Source organism: Eretmochelys imbricata, chromosome 14 (genome assembly GCF_965152235.1).
Source record: "Eretmochelys imbricata isolate rEreImb1 chromosome 14, rEreImb1.hap1, whole genome shotgun sequence".
Lineage (NCBI taxonomy): Eukaryota > Metazoa > Chordata > Testudines > Cheloniidae > Eretmochelys > Eretmochelys imbricata.
Window position 1 is genome coordinate 22,080,323 of NC_135585.1, and position 12,930 is coordinate 22,093,252.

At 48.9% G+C, this 12,930-nt stretch overlaps 1 protein-coding gene across 1 annotated transcript in view; it reads right to left on the reverse strand.

Moving 5' to 3' along the window:
- The window catches only part of FBXW10B (F-box and WD repeat domain containing 10B), a 35,846-nt gene that overhangs the window by 2,771 nt on the left and 20,145 nt on the right, over positions 1-12,930 (reverse strand). The window contains exons 10-13 of the mRNA XM_077833943.1: positions 11,543-11,685; positions 9,552-9,710; positions 6,543-6,829; positions 392-589 (exon numbers count right to left, since the gene is read on the reverse strand). Coding sequence (XP_077690069.1) covers positions 392-589; positions 6,543-6,829; positions 9,552-9,710; positions 11,543-11,685 — 787 coding nt within the window. The remainder of the gene's footprint in view (positions 1-391; positions 590-6,542; positions 6,830-9,551; positions 9,711-11,542; positions 11,686-12,930) is intronic.

Sequence of the window (12,930 nt, forward strand, 5' to 3'; positions counted from 1 at the left end):
AGCTTGTGTGTGGAAACCCTCTCCTTCCCTCCCCAGAGAAAGTTACTTTTTTAAGTAGATCAAAGTGACTTTGAAATGTAAAAGGAAATATAAAGTGTAGCAATAATTGCATAGAGGAAGAAATGGGACCAAATATTACAGAACTTTTCTAGGCTTCAGTTAGAAGAGATCACTTGTCTTCAATGTCTGTTCATCTGCCTGACCTAAAACAGTCTCATAATCATTGCAGGCCCCAAAGAGATCCACTTACCCAGTGCAGACTCTAGATCAAACTTCTCATTTACTGCAGGCCTCTTACCCAGAGCATATTACCCCTTACCACATAATCTGTCTATCTGTCTTATGTCTAATGCAACCATCATGATAGCGTCTAGCCACCAAGATCTCTTACCGGATTCAGACAAGCTTTGTGGTGTTACTGCACCATATGTTTGACCTGAGTCCTCTGAATCACTGCTATAGACCTGTCGTCTCCCAGGAAGAGAGAATCTTTTCTTCTGGTCTGGCTTTATATCAAGGCAACCCATGCTCCTTTGCAAAGTCTGGCTTGGCCAGGGAGCAGGTGCCTTCACAAATTCATAACGGAGACCTGCAAGAGAGGGAAGTGGATTAATCCTGTAGCATTAAGATTTTAAAGCTAATTGTCTTTTATCTATGAAGGTTGTCATTATGTATTTTTTGAGTCTTCTGGCTTTCGGTTACTATTTTGTTTCTAGTTCCAACTTCTAAAGTTAGTGAGCCATGGTTGACTGAAAAATATCTAGAAATGTTTGAGAAGCTAAAAGCATCAGAGAAGCTTGGAAGATAACGAGAGCTCCATGCCTCCTTGCTGGGACAGATTCAAATCTGGGTTATGCTGGTGTAAATCCATAGATTCTACAATCACTGACTCTGAGGATTTACACTGGTTGTAACAGAGGTTGGAATCTGGTTCATTCCCTCTCTATTGCTTGTCTCCTTGCAACGCATGGGTCTTCAGACAGGTGAATGGCTGTGTTGGGTGTTAATGCCACACGACTGTTTTAACAATCCTAAGTAGCTGAGATGGCCCTGCATTTATGACATTAAGACTTTTAATGGTCTTGCGCTAAAGGACTAAAATGGAATCGAAGCTGTGAATTTCTTCACAATGTTTTTGTTCTAATGACTATTTTAGGACTCAAAGACACAAGCTTCACAGTGTCTCAGACGTGGTGCTCTGTGATATAGAGCACAAGCTCAGAGTTGCAGGTTTCTGCATCACAATTTGGATTCAGTAGCCACCCATAGGGTATGTCTACACTACGAAATTAGGTCGAATTTATAGAAGTCGGTTTTTTAGAAATCGGTTTTATATATTCGAGTGTGTGTGTCCCCACAGAAAGTGCTCTAAGTGCATTAAGTGCATTAACTCGGCGGAGTGCTTCCACAGTACCGAGGCTAGAGTCGACTTCCGGAGTGTTGCACTGTGGGTAGCTATCCCACAGTTCCCGCAGTCTCCACTGCCCATTGGAATTCCGGGTTGAGATCCCAATGTCTGATGGGGCTAAAACATTGTCGCAGGTGGTTCTGGGTACATATCGTCAGGCCCCCATTCCCTCCCTCTCTCCCTCCGTGAAAGCAAGGGCAGACAATCGTTTCACGCCTTTTTTCCTGAGTTACCTGTGCAGACACCATACCACGGCAAGCATGGAGCCCGCTCAGGTAACCGTCACCGTATGTCTCCTGGGTGCTGGCAGACGTGGTACTGCATTGCTACACAGCAGCATCAACCCATTGCCTTGTGGCAGCAGACGGTACAGTACGACTGGTAGCCGTCATCGTCATGTCCAAGGTGCTCCTGGCCACGTCGGCCAGGAGTGCCTGGGCAGACATGGGTGCAGGGACTAAATTTGGAGTGACTTAACCAGGTCATTCTCTTTAGTCCTGCAGTCAGTCCTATTGAACCATCTTATGGTGAGCAGGCAGGCGATACAGATTGCTAGCAGTCCTACTGCACCGTCTTCTGCCGAGCAGCCATGAGATGTGGATGGCTTGCAGTCCTTCTGCACCGTCTGCTGCCAGCCAAAGATGTAAAAGATAGATGGAGTGGATCAAAACAAGAAATAGACCAGATTTGTTTTGTACTCATTTGCTTCTCCCCCTCCCCCGTCTAGGGGACTCATTCCTCTAGGTCACACTGCAGTCACTCACAGAGAAGGTGCAGCAAGGTAAATCTAGCCATGTATCAATCAGAGGCCAGACCAACCTGCTTGTTCCAATAAGAACAATTACTTAGGTGCACCATTTCTTATTGGAACCCTCCGTGAAGTCCTGCCTGAAATACTCATTGATGTAAAGCCACCCCCTTTGTTGATTTTAATTCCCTGTAAGCCAACCCTGTAAGCCATGTCATCAGTCGCCCCTCCCTCCGTCAGAGCAATGGCAGACAATCGTTCCGCGTCTTTTTTCTGTGCGGATGCCATACCAAGGCAAGCATGGAAGCCGCTCAGCTCACTTTGGCAATTAGGAGCACATTAAACACCACACGCATTATCCAGCAGTATATGCAGCACCAGAACCTGGCAGAGTGATACTGGGCGAGGAGGCAACGTCAGCTCGGTCACGTGAGTGATCAGGACATGGACACAGATTTCTCTGAAAGCATGGGCCCTGCCAATGCATGCTGCATGGTGCTAATGGGGCAGGTTCATGCTGTGGAACGCCGATTCTGGGCTCGGGAAACAAGCACAGACTGGTGGGACCTCATAGTGTTGCAGGTCTGGGACGATTTCCAGTGGCTGCGAAACTTTCGCATGCGTAAGGGCACTTTCATGAAACTTTGTGACTTGCTTTCCCCTGCCCTGAAGCGCATGAATACCAAGATGAGAGCAGCCCTCACAGTTGAGAAGCGAGTGGCGGTAGCCCTGTGGAAGCTTGCAACGCCAGACAGCTACAGGTCAGTTGGGAATCAATTTGGAGTGGGCAAATCTACTGTGGGGCTGCTGTGATGCAAGTAGCCCATGCAATCAAAGATCTGCTGATATCAAGGGTAGTGACCCTGGGAAATGTGCAGGTCATAGTGGATGGCTTTGCTGCAATGGGATTCCCTAACTGTGGTGGGGCCATAGACGGAACCCATATCCCTATCTTGGCACCGGAGCACCAAGCCGGCGAGTACATAAACCGCAAGGGGTACTTTTCAATAGTGCTGCAAGCTCTGGTGGATCACAAGGGACGTTTCACCAACATCAAACGTGGGATGGCCGGGAAAGGTACATGACGCTCACATCTTCAGGAACTCTGGTCTGTTTCAAAAGTTGCAGGAAGGGACTTTATTCCCAGACCAAAAAATAACTGTTGGGGATGTTGAAATGCCTTATAGTTACCCTTGGGGACCCAGCCTACCCCTTAATGCCATGGCTCATGAAGCCGTACACAGGCAGCCTGGACAGTAGTCAGGAACTGTTCAACCACAGGCGGAGCAAGTGCAGAACAGTGGTAGAATGTGCATTTGGATGTTTAAAGGCGCGCTGGCGCAGTTTACTGACTCGCTTAGACCTCAGCGAAACCAATATTCCCACTGTTATTACTGCTTGCTGTGCGCTCCACAGTATCTGTGAGAGTAAGGGGGAGACATTTATGGCGGGGTGGGAGGTTGAGGCAAATCGCCTGGCTGCTGGTTATGCGCAGCCAGACACCAGGGTGGTTAGAAGAGCACAGGAGGGCGCGGTACGCATCAGAGAAGCTTTGAAAACCAGTTTCATGACTGGCCAGGCTACGGTGTGAAAGTTCTGTTGTTTCTCCTTGATAAACCCCCCCGCCCCTTGGTTCACTCTACTTCCCTGCAAGCTAACCACCCTCCCCTCCTCCCTTTAATCATTGCTTGCAGAGGCAATAAAGTCATTGTTGCTTCACATTCATGCATTCTTTATTCATTCATCACAGAAATAGGGGGATGACTACCAAGGTAGCCCAGGAAGGGTGGTGGAGGAGGGAAGGAAAATGCCACACAGCACTTTAAAAGTTTACAACTTTAACATTTATTGAATGACAGCCTTCTGTTTTTTGGGCAATCCTCTGTGGTGGAGTGGCTGGTTGGCCGGAGGCCCCCCCGCCGCGTTCTTGGGCGTCTGGGTGTGGAGGCTATGGAACTTGGGGAGGAGGGCAGTTGGTTACACAGGGGCTGTAGTGGCAGTCTGTGCTCCAGCTGCCTTTGCTGCAGCTCAACCATACACTGGAGCATACTGGTTTAATCCTCCAGCAGCCTCAGCATTGAATCCTGCCGCCTCTCATCACGCTGCCGCCACATTTGAGCTTCAGCCCTGTCTTCAGCCCGCCACTTACTCTCTTCAGCCCGCCACCTCTCCTCCCGGTCATTTTGTGCTTTCCTGCACTCTGACATTATTTGCCTCCACACATTCGTCTGTGCTCTGTCAGTGTGGGAGGACAGCATGAGCTCAGAGAACATTTCATCATGAGTGTGGTTTTTTTTTGTTTCTAATCTTCACTAGCCTCTGGGAAGGAGAAGATCCTGTGATCATTGAAACATATGCAGCTGGTGGAGAAAAAAAAAGGGACAGCGGTATTTAAAAAGACACATTTTATAAAACAGTGGCTACACTCTTTCAGAGTAAACCTTGCTGTTAACATTACATACATAGCACATGTGCTTTCGTTACAAGGTCGCATTTTGCCTCCCCCCACCGCGTGGCTACCCCCTCAACCTTCCCCCCCTCCCCGTGGCTAACAGCGGGGAACATTTCTGTTCAGCCACAGGCAAACAGCCCAGCAGGAATGGGCACCTCTGAGTGTCCCCTGAAGAAAAGCACCTTATTTCAACCAGGTGACCATGAATGATATCTCACTCTCCTGAGGATAACACAGAGAGACAAAGAACGGATGTTGTTTGAACGCCAGCAAACATACACTGCAATGCTTTGTTGTACAATGATTCCCAAGTACGTGTTACTGGCCTGGAGTGGTAAAGTGTCCTACCATGGAGGATGCAACAAGGCTGCCCTCCCCAGAAACCTTTTGCAAAGGCTTTGGGAGTACATCCAGGAGAGCCACGAATGCCAGAGCAAATTAATCCTTTCACATGCTTGCTTTTAAACCATGTATAGTATTTTAAAAGGTACACTCACCGGAGGTCCGTTCTCCGCCTGCTGGGTCCAGGAGGCAGCCTTGGGTGGGTTCGGGGGGTACTGGCTCCAGGTCCAGGGTGAGAAACAGTTCCTGGCTGTCGGGAAAACCGGTTTCTCCGCTTGCTTGCTGTGAACTATCTACAACCTCATCATCATCATCTTCTTTGTCCCCAAAACCTGCTTCCGTGTTGCCTCCATCTCCATTGAAGGAGTCAAACAACACGGCTGGGGTAGTGGTGGCTGAACCCCCTAAAATGGCATGCAGCTCATCATAGAAGCGGCATGTTTGGAGCTCTGACCCGGAGTGGCCGTTCGCCTCTCTGGTTTTCTGGTAGGCTTGCCTCAGCTCCTTAAGTTTCACGCGGCACTGCTTCGGGTCCTTGTTATGGCCTCTGTCCTTCATGCCCTGGGAGATTTTGACAAAGGTTTTGGCATTTTGAAAACTGGAACGGAGTTCTGATAGCACGGATTCCTCTCCCCATATAGCGATCGGATCCCACACCTCCCGTTCAGTCCATGCTGGAGCTCTTTTGTGATTCTGGGATTCCATCATGGTCACCTCTGCTGATGAGCTCTGCATGGTCACCTGCAGCTTGCCACGCTGGCCAAACAGGAAATGAGATTCAAAAGTTCGCGGTTCTTTTCCTGTCTACCTGGCCAGTGCATCTGAGTTGAGAGTGCTGTCCAGAGCGGTCACAATGGAGTACTCTGGGATAGCTCCCGGAGGCCAATACCGTTGAATTGAATTGTGTCCACAGTACCCCAAATTCGACCCGGCAAGGCCGATTTAAGCGCTAATCCACTTGTCAGGGGTGGAGTAAGGAAATCGATTTTAAGAGCCCTTTAAGTCGAAATAAAGGGCTTAATCGTGTGGACGGGTGCAGGTTTACATCGATTTAACGCTGCTAAATTCGACCTAAAGTCCTAGTGTAGACCAGGGCATAGACTCAGACTGCATCGGAATGTTACAGTTTGAAGAGTGCAAACCTGTTGGATTTAATCCTCATCTTGGTTGTGAAGTTTAATCACAGATGCTGCTTAGACTTATACTGTGGGGGAGAATTTTAAAATAAGTAATAATTTATGCACCACTCAGCAGGTACTTAAGCATATGTCTAACTTTAAGCACATGAGTAATCCCACTGACTTCAGTGAGAGTACTCACATACTTAAAATTAGACACTTGAATAGCTTGCTGAATTAAAGCCTCAATTTTCTATTGCACCCTGCTTCTCACAGGATCCTAAAGGGCCTTACAAAATATATACATCGCTAAAATGCAGCAGCCGTCTAGCACACATCCCTGGACAATGGTGGGGGATTGGGCTAGGACAGTGGGTACCTGAAAATATTTCCTAACTCATTTTCTAAACTGACTAGATTTCAGGTTGGGGCTTCCCCTTTAACACAGTGCACTGCAAGAGATGTATACAGTACCTAACGGTGTCCCGCAATCCCTTGTTGACCGACGGCGAATCAAGTATGCCAACATTATCTGGTCCTCATCTGGTTTCTCCTCGGAATAAAGTGTCTTCCTGTGGCTGGCAACATCATGTTTCACGTGCCGAGAGTGAACATATGGATAGGGCAGCATTCTGACCCTGATTTCATTGTGCTTTTCCTTAGCCTTTGTTACTTCCTCTCTGTCGGCCTGTAGCGTGTAGTCCCACTCTACATCCTCAAACTGGAACATCAATATGCTGCTCAGAGCATTGATCACCATCCTAGGAAGGGAAGAGGAACAGTGCTAAGAAACACACCTTGTAATAATGGTGTAGCAGTTACCTGTTGTGCCAGATTGCTTGCGTGCACTGGTGCAGATGCTGAGGTGCATAACTAGAATTGAAGTTGCAATTGCTTGGTTGGGGAAAAGAAAATGAGCAGTGTTTAGATTGTTGCCAGCCCTGATGATCGTCTGATCATTGCCAGCTCATTCCAATTAATGTAAACTGAATGTAAAGAACACTGTTGAGTTCATGCATTGCTAGATACAACTGGGAATAATGGGATGAAATCAGTGATGAGCTGCCAAAATGTTAACAACTGGTTCCCTATAAAAAGTTCTGATTTAAGGGATGTGCCTCTGTCCTGCCCCCTTTCACCCCCCCCCCGGCTCCATTCTGCCCCCCAGGCTCTGTCCTGCCCCCCTGCCCTCCCCAGGCCCATTCTCCATCCCAGGTGCCTGCTGGTGGTGCAGGAGTCCTGTAGCCCTTGCACCAGTGAGGTCGCTCCCAGCATGGGGGGCGGGGGCTCCCTGCAGGCAAAGGCTGCCATTTGCCCGACTCCCCACCGTGGGATGTGAGCGCCCCTGAGCGGCAGAGGCCGGACAGCTCCACAGTGCAGGAGCGGGAGAGACTGTGGGGGGGCTCGCCCCAGCATGCCCAAGGCAGCCCCCAGCCATGGCACCAGCTGGCCTTGCCCAGCTCCTGGGGCAGAGGAGGCTGCTGCTGCCAGGGGCCTGACTCCGCGGCCCTACGCGGCGCCCAGTCACATGATGCCTGATCTCCCTGCCCAGCGCAGCCGGTCGCACTTCCTGGACCGGGCAGGAAGCAGCATGGAGCTCAGGCTGCTGAGCGAGGCGGCATCGGATTGGCCTCTGTGCGCGGGGCCCCAGAGCGGCTGCCTGGATGGCTGCGCAGCGCAGGTACCAGCCGCAGCGCGGCCCCTGCCCCAAGACAGGATGCGGGGCCCTGCAGCCCTTCCCTAGCCCCGCGCCCCCCAAACGGTGCTGCTCCATGCACCCCCCTCTAGCACCGAGCCTCTTCTCCAACCAGGGCTGGCTCTAGGATTTTTGCTGCCGCAAGCAAAAAAATTTTTGGCCGCCGCCCGCTTTTTTTCATGACCTCCCTGCCCCTGGCTCCGCCCCTTCCCCAAATCCCCAGCCCCACCTCCTCCCCCAGGCATGCTGCATCCCCCCCCCGTTGCTTCCTGCGGCTTCCCTCTCAACCTCCCGCCCTTGCTCACCTCCACTCTGCCTGCTCCCCTGAACACACCGCTTCCCTCCCCTCAGGCGAGGGAGAGGCAGGAAGTAACTGGGCGGGGGGTTAGAGGAACCACTCTCTGCCCCAGCTCACCACCACTCCACCACTGCCGCCTCCCCGGAGCGCACCGCCGCTCAGCTTCTCCCTCCCTCCCAGGCTTGCCGCGCCAAACAGCTGTTTGGCGCGCAGCAAGCCTGGAAGGGAGGGGGCGAGGAGAAGCGGAGCGGTGGCGGCGCACTCAGGGGAGCAGGCAGAGGTGGAGCGGAGGTGAGCTGGGGTGGCGAGGGCACATTTCTAGGGGCGGCATGGCCAGCGCCGGAATGCCACCCCTAGAAATGTGCCACCCCAAGCACCTTCTTGTTGGTGCCTAGAGCCGGCCCTGTCTCCAACAGCCCCCTTCTATAACACTGAGCCCTACGCCATGCACCCTCCCTAGTTCCGCGAGTCGGGGCCCCCTTGGCCTGGGGGGCTGCCCTAGCCGAACCCCAGCCTGGCCGGGACTTTCTGGGGTGGCGACTGCCTACCCAGCCCACCCCGTTCCCCATCCCCTGACCGCCTCCCCAGAACCTCCATCCCCTCCAACCGCTCCCTGCTCCTTATCCAACCCCTCCTCCCAGCCCCAGCCCAGGCCCCTTACCATGCTGCTCAGGGCAGCGTGTATGGATGCCGCGCGGCCCGCTGGAGCTCGCAGCCCCACCCCCTTACCATGCCGCCCAAAGCGGCAGACACTGCAGAGCTGCCCAGGAGCGGTCCAGATCGCTGGCGCTGGCTCTGCATGCTGAGGCTCTGCGAGAGGGGGGAAGGCGGTGGAGGGGCTGGGGGACCCCTAACAACCAGTTCTAAAATGGCTTCTAAATTTAACAACCAGTTCACGTGAACCAGTGTGAACCGGCTCCTGCTCACCACTGCATGAATTCATGAAAAGGAAAAATGTTCTGACTGTTAGGCTGTGAAATAGCTCCCAAGAGAAATGGTGGTTGTCCTGTTGTTAGGGACCCTTGAATCGGGGTGAAAACACACTGGGAACACACTGGAGGGAACAAGCCTACTCTTGTCTAGAAGGATGTGATGAGTAGGCCTTTTCAATCTCTTACATTTATGAAAATGCAGTAGAACACTGGCGTGTTAAGAGCACACGTGGGCCTGATCCTGAACCCACCCAAACTCTGAGGAAATTCAGATAGCAATCTTGATCCCACTTTATAGCTTTGCCCCATCTCTAAAATGGGCCTGAATCTAAACATCAGGATGAATATCCAATGTTTTGGGGAAGTTTGGATTGAAATCCAAACCAAAACACCACACCTACTTAATAGAATAACATATTGCAGTGATCCATAGTCAATAAATCAGCAGAATCCCCTAAAAAACCCCCACTTGTTAGGGCTGTAAAAAGGACATGATTTCTTGAGCAACACAGTCTGTTTAACTGGCTCAGAGTCTGAGTGCAACTGCTATTACCCACCTATTTTCTACAATGCAGAAGGACACCACAGGGTCACCTCTGCTATTGGCCCTCATCACCTTCAGGCAGGTCCCAGTCAGGAAGTTAAATATACGTATTTTTCCATCAGCGCAGCCACTGATGACTCGGAGATACAGAAACGCCAGATACAGGACTTCCCTGAAAACAAAACACCGGAGCATAAGCACATTCTTTATTCCTACATGAGAAGATTGAAGTAACAATGTTCTTTCTTGGATGGTGAGTGAAGCAGGTCCATCTCTGCCTACAGGGTAGATGAGAGAACTAGTCAGGTTTAAAAGAGGCTGGGAGGATGAAAGTCACCCAGAAAATTCCTCCCTAATCATTGCTGCCTTTGGAATGGAGAGATGGCCAAAATTATGAAGTCCAGACAATTTGTTGGTCATGCTCAAAAGATGAACGAAGCAGTCATTCGTAGCAACCACTGTGTTTAAGACCAGTCGCGGCATATTAGCTTTGCCAGTAGGCATTTTCAATCACATCTCTTCCTTTAAATAACCACTGAAAGTAAATGCAAACAGTATGGTGATGTAGTCTTATCACAGCACAGTTAAAATCACAAAATGTCATGATATGCAAAGGGAATGGTTTCCACAACAAAACTAATGTCTCCATGTTTCACATATGCACTATCTTCTGTTAGTCTTTTCTGCCAAAATAAGTAGCTTAACGTGCTGCTGAATATATATTAGAGGTTCCTGAAATTTTGATGCATCTGGATCCCATTTAATCTTAAATCATCCCTGCTTCCATGTCAATAACAAAGAGAAGGGAATTATCTTGTTTTCCTGAACTCCTTGACTCACAGTGGATCATTTGCCCCTGGACTGGGATAAGAGCCACCTCAAGTTTAGGTGGATTGAATCCTAGATGTTAGCATTCATCATGGCTGGGATCATTTGCATCTAAAGTCTTTACAGTTTACTTCCAGAAGGCATAAGATCTGAATTAGTTTTTCTGCCAAAGAATTGTGTTTTGTTTATTCTGTTTTTTCACCTGCACTCACGTCATACTAACTATAGGCAGGATTAGTATTGCCACCTATTTTTAAGTTTGCCTAACACTTCCTGTTATAAGAACCACTTTCCAATGGCCTCTCTATCTAACCGTAACTGCGCTGAAATTTGCCATGTTGGGTCTCTGCCTCACGTTGGATGTTTTTGGGAAATTTCAGTCAAAATGATTTAGATGTTTCGATAACAAGGCAAAGGAAAAACACATTGTTTTTCTCCTTATTAAAAATGCTGTGACCTTTTATTGAACAACTCTTGTATCAACAGGCTTTGGAGCGGGACTTGAAATTTGGCAATATATGAGTATGTACTAAAATGCTGTATCATAATGCATACGCATAAGAGGACTGATTTAAGGTTGCACAGGCAACCTTCATTTTGGCATACCCTAATTTTGGAGGTTTTGACTTTGCAACCTTAATAATGTTTCTTGAAGGTATATTATCATCATGGGTGAAATCCTGGCCATATTGGAAATCAATGGCAAAACACCCATTCTCTTCAGTAGGGCCAGGATTTCACCCCATGTATTTAGTCCATCAGTGCTTTTCTGTACACTTGAGGACCTCTTCATCACCATATATAATATCATACATAATAGTTTTCCCAAATGTCTAGCTTTATTGTGTCATGGGACAACATTGAATGCTGCTATTCCCTTGTGAAGGTACGAGTCATGCAAGATACAGAGTCCTAGGACTTTAATTCCATCTGTTCTGCGGGGGATTCCTTACTCGGGAGTCACTGTTCCACTGAATAACAGTGAATTCCTGTAAAACAAAAACCCCACTCCCTGCAGGACAGGGAAAATTTTAAAGTGTTAGGACTGTGAATTAACACATTCTATGTAGACATATTCCTAAGCAGGTAACAGAGTTCACTTTATTTATATTCAGAGCTATAGGAAACATGCAGACATTTGTTATCTGTGGATTCCAACATGTGAATGATACCTACTGTGGGTGCCTGAAAGCCATTAGACATCTCTTATGTTTTCCCACCATGCTCCATCCCAGGACAAATCCATCAGAGCTTCCTGTCACTAGATGCCATTGATCAAAGGCCAGGCATTTTACTGGGCCTTGGTGCCCTTCTAAGGTCTGAAACATGAAAGAGCCACGTGTCACATAGTGTAACATACTATAAGAATTCTGGGCATACACATAGCCCCAATCAATCTCATGTTACAATACTGCCCGCCTATGCTTTATAGTGGATTCTGTAAAGGATTACAATAAGCCTTTTGGTAATAGTTTTGATTCAGTAGTCACTGTAAGTAAAACATGCCAGGCTCACTCTTGGTGGCCAGACACTAATGTGAACTTATTCATTCATTGGCCAGAATCACTGTGTGTACTATGTGTAGGGCCATATCAAATTCACAACTACGAAAAACGTGTCACGGACCATGAAATCTGGTCTTCCCCTGTGAAATCTGGTATTTTGTGTGTTTTTAGCCTCCCTGTGAAATCTGTATAATATAGATCAGAGTTTCTCAGATTGGGGGTCCTGACCCAAAAGGGAGTTGCAGGGGGGTCACAGGGTTATTTTAGGGAGGTTGCAGTATTGCCACCTTTACTTCTGTGCTGACTTCAGAGCTGGGTGGCCGGAGAGTGGTGGCTGTTGGCTGGGTGCCCAGCTCTAAAGGCAGAACCCCACCAGCAGCAGTGCAGAAGTAAGGGTGGCAACCCCATACCATACCATCCTTACTTCTGTGTGGCTGCTGGCGCTGCCCTCAGAGCTGGGTGCCCAGCCTGCAGCCACCGCTCTCCGGCCCCCCAGCTCTGAAGGCAGCACCACCGCCAGCAGCAGTGCAGAAGAAAGGGAAGCAGTACCGCAACCCCCCTCCACACACGCACACGCACACGCCCAGTAACCTCGCGATCCCCCCACTCCTTTCTGGGTCAGGACCCCTGACAGTTACAACACCATGAAATTTCAGATTTAAATAGCTGAAATCATGAAATGTATTATTTTTAAAATCCTATAACCATGAAATTGACCAAAATGGACCGTCAATTTGGTAGGGCCCTCACTATGTGCATGTTATTGCAGCTGAGAATTAAACTGAGACCTTTAGGGTCTGTTAAGTGAATAATCAACCAGGGAAGACAATATGAAACTGCGCCTAACCAAGCTAGTAGGAGCCGTATGTAAACTTGGGTCATCTAGAAATGGAATATCTTACCCTCGATAAACATCTGTACATGCAATTCCATCAGACTTTTTTCCATCAATAGAAACTGCTTTTCGCCTCTCAAAGAACAGGAGATACACTGGTATGACTGAAATCAAACTGGCTCTGATCTTTAAATTACAGTGCAGCTGTCTGGATATCCCTAATC